A 9,509-nucleotide genomic window follows, 5' to 3' on the forward strand; every position below is an offset into this window, starting at 1 on the left:
AGGCTGCGCTTCCTCTTATCTGTTTCGGGTTTTAACGAAAGTGAGCCTATTCGACTAGGCTTAGTCCTGTGCTCGAAACTGGGTCCATTGGTGCTTATAGATATTGAGCTGTGTTAGTCCGATCTGTGTTGGGTTTTAACGAGTTGGGCTTATATATTGGGCCGGGCTTAGTCATTGTCGGGAAACTAGGCCGATTGGGGCTTATGGACAGGGCTCTAAAATGGGCCCATTGGGCTAAAAGAAATTAGACTGGGCTTCCTCTTATCTGTTTTGGGTTTTAACGAAAGTGAGCATATTGGGCTGATAGATTGGGCTAGGCTTAGTCCTGGGCTCGAAACTGGGTTCATTTGGGCTTATAGAGATTCGGCTGAGCTAAGTTCGATCTGTTTGGGTTTTAACAAGTTGGGGTTATATATTGGGTCGGGCTTAGTCATGGTCGGGGGGGAAACTAGGCCGATTGGGCTGAGCTTAGAATTATCTGTTTTGTAATTTTACAAAAGTTGGTCCATTGGGGCTTAAACATATTGGGCTGGGCTTAGTCTGATCTGTTGGGTTTTAATGAATTTGATGGGCTTAGTACTGGTCTTGCATATAGGCCATTGGACTTAAATATATTGGGTTTTAACGAAAGTGGGCTTAAATAATTAGGCCTGGGCTTAGTCCTGGTCCTGAAAATGGGCCCGTTTTGCTTTTAGATATTGAGCTGGGGTTAGTCTTATCTGTTTTGGGTTTTAACGAATCTGGGCCCTTGGGCTTTGTCCTGGCCTCAAAACTGAGCTCTATATATACTTAATCACGTTGATGGAAGTTATAAAACTGCCATGAACCGCCCCTTCTTCTCATTATTTCAGAATTCAAAAACAGGAGGATCACAAGTTCAGACAGCCAAATAATGGGTAACTGCAATCTCCTTGCGTTATGGCTTCTGAATTTTCTGGCAACTCATGACGTTGCCGGAGTTCAAATCCTCTCCAAGTCGAAACTTGAGAAGTGCGAGCGGAATTCTGCCTCCGACAGCCTCAACTGCACCAAGAAAATTGTCCTAAACATGGCCGTTCCTAGCGGTTCTGTAAGACGCTTACATAAGTCTCATCATCTTTTTATTGGGTTAATTTATGGGGTTTTTTAATAGTTTGTAAAGAAGATTTTCATGTTGCAGAGTGGGGGCGAGGCCTCCATTATAGCAGAAATAGTAGAGGTGGAAGAGAACTCCACCAATAAGATGCAAACCTTGCGAACGCCCCCTGTTCTCACTGTCAGCAAATCAGCCGCTTATGTTTTGTATGAGCTAACATACATTCGTGTAATTCCCACTTATGATTTTGATTCCATATATCTAATCTCTGTGTGGTACATGTTTAATGTGTTTAACCCCAATATGCTCAGGATGTTCCATATAAACCCGAAGAATTTTATGTCAGAACTCGCAAATGTGAGCCAGATGCTAGCGCCAGAGTGGTACACATATGTGAGAGGTAAGGTAAACCCATTTTTAGCTTCTTTTCCACACCACCCCAAACCATTTGATCCACAGTAGTCGACTTGATTCTGTCTTGTAGGCTAAGAGACGAAAGTGGGCATATAATTCAGAGCACTCAGGTACCAATTTGAGAAGAGCTTCTACTATTTTCATTCAGAGCACTCAGGTAAGTTATTGATTCATTCTTGTCTGTGTCGTATTAAATCTGTTTAGCCTATATGTTGTCCTTGCGGGGCAAAGCGTCGGATGCCTACCTCATGTGGGAATTTTTGTAAGTTCCCTTAAATCTCATAGGGAAATATATGTACATTTTAGAAATTGTTATGGTACAAAAGCACCCCTGATTTACTATTCTAAATCTTTTATGCCTAAGTTGACAAGATGATTAAGGGAAAGGCAAACACTGCACATTGCCTACGTTTTCCAGGTGACTGGTATGGCCTATGTTTCAATTCTATGTTTTCTAACATCTTTTCCTTTTAATCACGAATATAATCTCTTCAATTAAGCTATGTTTAAGTTGAGGAAGCTTAACCAATATTAAATCGAGTTACAGTTTCTGTCTTAGGTTTCATGTTTTTAGTATTGGACAATGGTCACTGGGATTCAGCGTTCAGATTCACGTGAAGTCAGGATCTAAAGCTTCAGTACGTTTTCCTTCATACTTAATACAGGAAACTCTAATACTTAATACAGTGATTGATATCAAATTTAAGTCTACAGGAAGTGTCTGTGGGTCCGGAAAATAGAACCGTGGTGTCAAATGATAACTTCTTAAGGGTTAATCTCATTGGGGACCTTGTTGGGTATACAAATATACCATCATTCGAGGACTTTTACCTTGTTATTCCCAGGCAGGTACGTGGTTACAGAAATTAATGAAACTTTCAATGAAATCTTCGGTTGCTAAGCTGAAATTGCGAATTGTTGGAAGGGTGGTCCTGGTCAACCTCAGAATATGGGTCACAATTTTTCTATGTGGATGCTACTGGAAAGAGTGAGATTTACTTTAGATGGTCTCGAGTGCAACAAAATTGGTGTTGGTTATGAGACTTTCAATAGCCAACCTGATTTCTGCACATCGCCATTTTGGAGTTGTTTACACAATCAATTATGGAATTTCAGGGAGGTAAGCATTTACAATCAACAAGGTATTATTAACATTACCAACATTGATATGATCCAATACATTTTCTCGAATTTGACAGGCCGATCTAAGTCGAATCGGTAGAAATCAGATGCCATTATATGGAGTGGAAGGAAGGTTTGAGAGAATCAATCAGCATCCAGTTAAGTATGGGAGTCGAGCATCAATTAAGGGGAGGCTCTATAGTCTTTGTTCGAGGGGAGGATTGTTGAGGATTGTTCGGAGAGAGTCCCACGTGGGCTAATTTAGGAAAGGATCATAGGTTTATAAGTAAATGAATACATCTCCGTTGGTATGAGGCCTTTTGAGAAACTCTAAAGCAAAGCCATGAGAGCTTACGTTCAAAGTGAACAATATCATATCATTGTGGAGGGTCGTGATTCCTAATAGAAGATACAAAATTCTTCATTATATTGCTAAACTTTGTGTTCCTTGGGTGCATGCAGAATGCTGGGACACATTCATTCTCCATAGGAATCACTGAAGTTCTTAATACAAATCTGGTCATAGAACTGCGTGCTGATGATGTTGAGTATGTTTACCAAAGGTTAGTAATTTTAGCAATCATCAGTAATTCAAGCAATCATCTGTGTTCTTGAATAGGCTATGTATTTGTTTATCGTAGGAGTCCCGGGAAGATTATGAGCATCAACATCCCAACTTTTGAAGCCCTTACACAATTTGGAGTTGCTACAATAACAACTAAGAATACTGGAGAACTGGAAGCATCTTATAGCTTAACGGTATTTACAAAGCTTTTATTACAGTGAAACCTCTATTCTTCTGCAAATGATTCTTCTTTTTTGCAGTTTACTTGTTCAAAAGAAGTCAGTCTCATGGAGGTACTGTCTTTGGTCTTGACATTTTAATGTAATATTGTTCATATGAAGAATTGTTGAAGAGAGTTCAGGTGATTCCAGGAACAGTATTTCCTCATGAAGCCAAAAGAAGTTGCTAGCCGTTCGTTTAAACTCTACCCAACAACTGATCAAGCAGCAAAATATGTGTGTTCTGGTAAGAAGTACTTGTTTATGCTTCTGTTCTCATTAAATTAAGATTATTTAGTGCAAAACTGCCTTTGTTCATAGTGCAGCCATACTTAAGGATGCTGATTTTAGTGAAGTTGACAGAGCTGAATGCCAATTTGCTACTACTTCTACTGTCCTTGACAATGGATCACAGGTTCCTTTTGTAGTTTTAGAATCATTGTGGATCCAATATCCTTCTTTCCTTATTGAGTTTGGTCATTTTTCAACAGATTACCCCTTTTGAACTCCCCAAGAAGAAGGAAAATGGTTTCGTCGATTCAATCAAGCTCGTTTGGAAGAAGTTATGGGGAAACATCGTCGACTTTGTCATCGGGAAATCTTGCAGGTATTTGATATCAAATTCTAGGCCATAAACCAAGTACTTTCCACTGATGTACTGTCCTCTATTTTCCATTGTTATATTTGGCACTTTTGAACAAATATGAACAGAAAAGAATGCGCTCGGTTTTTCGACTTCAGCTGTCACATACAGTATTTATGTTTGAGTTGGTTGGTGTTGTTCGGTCTCTTTTTGGCCATTTTCCCCGCAGGTAACTATTTCAGTGAACTAAAAGCATATTTGGAACGACTTTCTAAAAGCATATTGTGAAACATTTTTATTTGTTTTTGCAGTAGTTGTGGTAATATGGATCCTACATCAGAAGGGATTATTTGACCCTGTCTATGAGTGGTGGGGGGATATGTTTGGGGCCAAAAGTCATCCCACAAGGCCAACATGGAAGCATAGAGGTGAAAGAAAACATTCCCAATCACATAGGCATGGTAGTAGGCATTACCAGAATCATGGAAGTGGATACCACAAGAGAAGAAGCCATGAATCACACAAAAAGCACAAGCATTCTGACAGAGACACTGATTACTTTCTTCACCATGTGCATAGGAAAAAAGATAAAGGGGGCCATAATAGGGTGTAGAATGCTTACCTTAGTTTACATGTAGAATAAGGAGTTGAGATTGAGTGGAGTTGTAATATTTGAAGCCCCACTCCAAATCATTTCTGCTACAAATTGGTACGCTCTATCAGTTCCATGGGAGATAATCGCTTCTTGTATGGACGGCAATTTATCAACAGGCCCAATATTTAACACTGAAAATTTCCTGCCTCCCGTTTTGTAAATTTCCTACACGTAAATCAAACATATAGAACAAGCTCAAACAAACATAAATTTGATGAAACTGGTCAGATTTCCAATCACTGAATCAACAAATTGTTCTGTTCTGTTGTGTGGGAAGATCTCTGTTATCATTCAGAGGAATGAAATTAGTCATAAGAAATGCTGAAAAATACAAGTACGTTGATCTCATAAACCTATATAAGACCAACCAGATCTATAATGAATTCCAGAAAATAGAGCTTCCCCTTCTGTAAATTTGTTCCTCAGAGAGTTCCATTTCCTCAAAAAGTTAATATTACTATGGCAACATCAACCAAAATGCTATGTTTTCATGTCTTGTATGATTGCAATGGATTTTGTAATATCAGTACTTTGAATCGATTACAAAAATCAAACACCAAAAACAGTAACCCTCAGCCACTGCAAGACATTAGAAATAAAAAAGACGTCATGATCATAAATTAAGCCAGAAATCAATCGTAGCGAGAACCTCAAGAGAAATGAGAGTAAAATACATCTATGAACGCTCGTTAGAGGAGTGGAGACTTCTGGCCAAGAGGATAGATTCAGATTGGGGAAATAGATCAAAACGAACCTGAAATTACTGACAATATCGTCCATATCCAAAATTTTCCTTTCCTGCTTTTCATTTTCTCTTCAAATTGTTCCCTCGCCTTCATTTCCAACCCTCCTGTTCTTCTTCTTCTTCTTCTTCTTCTTCTTCTTCTTATTCACAAGTTACCGAAATGAAGGATTCCTACTCCAGGCTCCAACAGGGTTTTCCGAGAACCAGACCGTTTGGGCGATCGCCGATCAGGCTTCGGCCGCCGGCTACGATTGTATCCATGTTGGGCCGCGCTCAAGAAGCCCAGCTATTTGATTTGAAACTTTTGGGCCCGACAAGGAGGTCAAAAAAATGGGTCGTTTGCTTCAAAAACCCTTTTTAACTTCCAAAATGTTTTAAAAATACTTAGTTTTCAATAGTTTGGTTAATATTCCTAAATTTTTAAACTTCAAAAATTAAAAATACTCTTATTATTAAGAACAAGAATGACTCTCATTCAAATATAGTCTCGATATCATTCTCTTACTCGAGCATCACATAATAAAACACACATTTGAAAATATTTTTTTTTTTTAATTTTATTTAGAAATTTAAGAAAAATACATAATTTTTTTTTTTGCTCGTGTCCTCAAATTTCCAATTTGAGCATATTTAGAGGTCCGAACTTTCGTATCTCTATATCTCAAAACGAAAAGAAAATAAGAGTATCCATTATCAAATTAATTTTTTTTTATTAAATTGGTCTGAAAATACCCATATTTTAATTTATTGGAATATATAACTTCAGAATCATAAATTCAAAATGTATACGTTAAAAGCATAATGATTAAATCCAAACCATAATGGCTTGTTATTATAGAAAATGAACAATTAAAAAATGTGATTATATTAACAACTAACAATATTATTAACCTAAGTTAACCATAAATATGATTTGGAGGGGAATAACAATGAGACAAAAATACACTAAAGTTAAAATTTATGATTATAAAATCAATAATTATTATTTATTCACTAGTTGAATTATTAATTATAAATAATATTTTTTTAAAAATATGGAAACATGTATGATCTAGAATTAGGCCTTTCAAAAAAATAAAATTAATAATAAATAATGTTATAAAAAATAAAAATATTAGTTAAATAATATTTTCTACGTCATTTTCACGTGAAACTTGCATTAATAATCCATATTGGAATTAGTGTCATAGCTTATGAGCTTCAATTTTATATATTTACTTGTTCTAAATGCGCATTTTTAAGCCGCCTAAAAAGTAAATAAATAATAGAAGACAAATTTTGGAATAAAATTTTGCCGGCTGTTTTATTTGACATTTTCTTAGGCGATCTATGTCGGCTGTTGTGAACAGTTTTATTTTTATTATTATTATTTAGATGAAATAATAGACTGATTCAATGCATGAATGGATATCTTCTCCAAGTTAATACTTCTTTCCACAGGTTTATGTTCGGTTGTTTCACTCACTTTTAAAATGAAAAACATCGCTTAGAATTCTTCAAAGTAGTAAAAATTTTAATCCTTTAACTTTTGAATTTTTAGCTAATCGAAACTCAGACTAAAATAATCTGCTAAATTAATAAAAATATTCATAAAATTTGTATTTTGTTTAAAAAATATCATTAACTTTTAATAGCCTTTTAAGAATTTCTTTAAACTTTAAAAAATTTCATTAATACTCTTTTTTAATTGATTTTTTAAAAAGTCAGTACTATTACCATAAATACTATATTAAAAAAAAAAAAAACCCAAAGTAGTATTTACCTCATTTGCCTCTATTAAAAAAATTAAAAAAATTCGTGAGTATTTTTAAATGCGATACTAATGGTAAGAGTATGTTTAAACTCTTACAAAAAAAAAAAAAAAAAAATTAAGATGTTCTTGAAATTTTTTAAAAGATTCAAGTGTATTAATGAAATTTTTGAAAATGCAAAGGTATTTTTGAATACTTTTAAGTTAAAAATGGTATTTTTGAAATAAATTTATGTGTATTTTATAAACAAAATATTAATGGATTTCATCCCAATTTATTGTAAATGTATTTTTAAACATTTTTTTAAAGTTTTTTTTTTTAAATCTTAAAGATAATATGAAAGGTTTTGAAAATTTAAGTTATTTTTTTAAGACTAAGTACGTATTTATATTTATTTAACTTTTTTTTAAAAAATAATAATAAATAATCAAACTTACCAAAAATTCTATACTATTAAAATTCTTTTTGGGCTATTCCAAATGGGGTTGAAAAAAAAAACCTGAAAAGACCGACAGGAAAAATTAATTTAATTATGGGGAGTGAATTTAAAATATGTTAGGAATTAGAAATCACAAAATTTTGCCACGTGGAAATATGTCTTTGCCACGTAGATAGATGTCGATAGCTCAGTCCACGGTGTTGGATTTCAGCTTGGTAGGTCGCGACACGGGAGAAGAAGTCAAAATTCCATGAAAAAGAAAAGGAAAAGGAAAAAGAAAAATTAACTTTTATTTATTATTATTTTTTAATTCTTTTTAGGCATATTAAAAACGTGGTTTTTTTTCAATATGGATAAATACGGATTTTGGTCTACGTGGCAACTAAAATTAAATAAAGATCGTCGGTTATTTTTATTTTTAGGTGAATTTCAAAATAAATAAATAAACAAAAATTATTAAATTTATATTTGAGGATAGGATCCGCCATTTATAAAAAATATTTCTACCAAAGTGTTTGACTCGTAAGAATTTTGAATTAAATTTTGACTTTCTTTTTTTTCATTAAATTTATTCGATGACTTGTCTAGTTGATAAGTTTGTTGAGTCGGTTCATTAAAATAATTCTCCGATTATAATCGGTATGACATTTTAGAGGACCCAAGAATTTTATTTTTTATTTATATATTTGATATGTATATATATTCATAGAGAATTTCAATTTTAAAACGTTTATGGAATATCAATATTATTATTGTAATTTTAATAAGATGAGAAAAAAAAAAAAAAAAAAACAAGAGAAATGAAACCTATGGGAGTAAAAAGGTGTGACAAGTGGACATAAAAAATTAATTTTTTTAAATATGTTGAAGAATAAGATCCTTATTTATTTATTTTTATTACGTGGAATAATAAGCCAAATGGCAGCATGCTTCAGCCTTTGCCCATATACTGTTCCCATGCTTCAATTATTTTAAATTTTAATTTTTTTTTTATAATTTTGTTTCTTTTATTTTTTAATTAACCCAAAAAAAAAAAAAAATCAGTAAAGTAGAATAACTGAAGCATGGCTCTTTACAAAATACAAAAAAGAAATTAAATAAAGTAGAAAAACAGAAGCATGGGTTATTGGCATGGTATTTTTTTAATGCATTGAATTAATTATTATGTCAGCATCTCTTAAAAATGACGCAAATAATTCTTTAAAAAAAATGGTAATATGAATATAGGGAATATATACTACGAGAATACTAGAAATTTTCTCGAGAATGCAGAAGCAGGTGAATTATGTGTGGATCGTTTAAATACAATGAAGCGTCGTTTTAATAGACACGTTCTTTTGAAAAGATGTGTTAAAGTTCTTAAATTGTGTCTCTAAAAAATATACGTTCAAATAACATGTCGGTTTGAATACCACAAATGTGTGACTCGACGTAGAAAATAATATCTAAGCCTTCAAAATCCTTGCTTCAATTGTCTCAATCAAATTTCTCGTATTTATCACCTGAAGTACACATTTCTTGATTTGTATAAACAGGAGCCGTATTTTATTGCATGTTTTTTAATACTAAAACTCATATTTGGTAAAAGAATCTCCGTTATAAATTTCCATTTATAAAATGTATTACTAAATTAGAAAAATGTCTGCATAAGTTATCTTACTTCATATCACCATAATCACAACACATTTCTTGTTTTAGTTTATCTTGATACTCATTTCTCGACATATCTGGTATCTGCACGCTCAAACGATCTCTTCCATTTTAACAACATCCAACTTTTAACATCTTTACCTCCTCTTGTTCAAGATCTTCGACAACCGTAAAACACTTAGTACAACTCCACTATTATGTTAGTTGTTATCGTGCATTCAAATTCAAGAACGATACTTTTTTTCAAGATAAATAAACAAATAACGCTCACTAAAAAATTAAAAAAACTTAA

The 9,509-nt window shown here is 33.3% G+C and overlaps 1 protein-coding gene across 1 annotated transcript; it reads left to right on the forward strand.

Annotated features, from left to right (window-relative positions):
- The first annotated feature begins 892 nt into the window (after nt 1-892).
- Nucleotides 893-4,713, forward strand: LOC111468909 (protein HAPLESS 2). Its single transcript, XM_023114055.1, has 18 exons — nt 893-1,069; nt 1,160-1,303; nt 1,387-1,475; nt 1,560-1,599; nt 1,694-1,751; nt 1,854-1,914; nt 2,049-2,127; nt 2,204-2,338; nt 2,415-2,609; nt 2,689-2,769; nt 3,074-3,174; nt 3,253-3,370; nt 3,437-3,469; nt 3,548-3,641; nt 3,721-3,809; nt 3,886-4,001; nt 4,106-4,206; nt 4,289-4,713. Exons 1-18 carry the CDS (start codon nt 893-895, stop codon nt 4,588-4,590), a joined length of 2,013 nt encoding a protein of 670 aa, XP_022969823.1. The 3' UTR covers nt 4,591-4,713.
- Nucleotides 4,714-9,509: the final 4,796 nt, after the last annotated feature.

Source organism: Cucurbita maxima, unplaced genomic scaffold (assembly GCF_002738345.1).
Source record: "Cucurbita maxima cultivar Rimu unplaced genomic scaffold, Cmax_1.0 Cma_Scf00038, whole genome shotgun sequence".
NCBI lineage: Eukaryota > Viridiplantae > Streptophyta > Magnoliopsida > Cucurbitales > Cucurbitaceae > Cucurbita > Cucurbita maxima.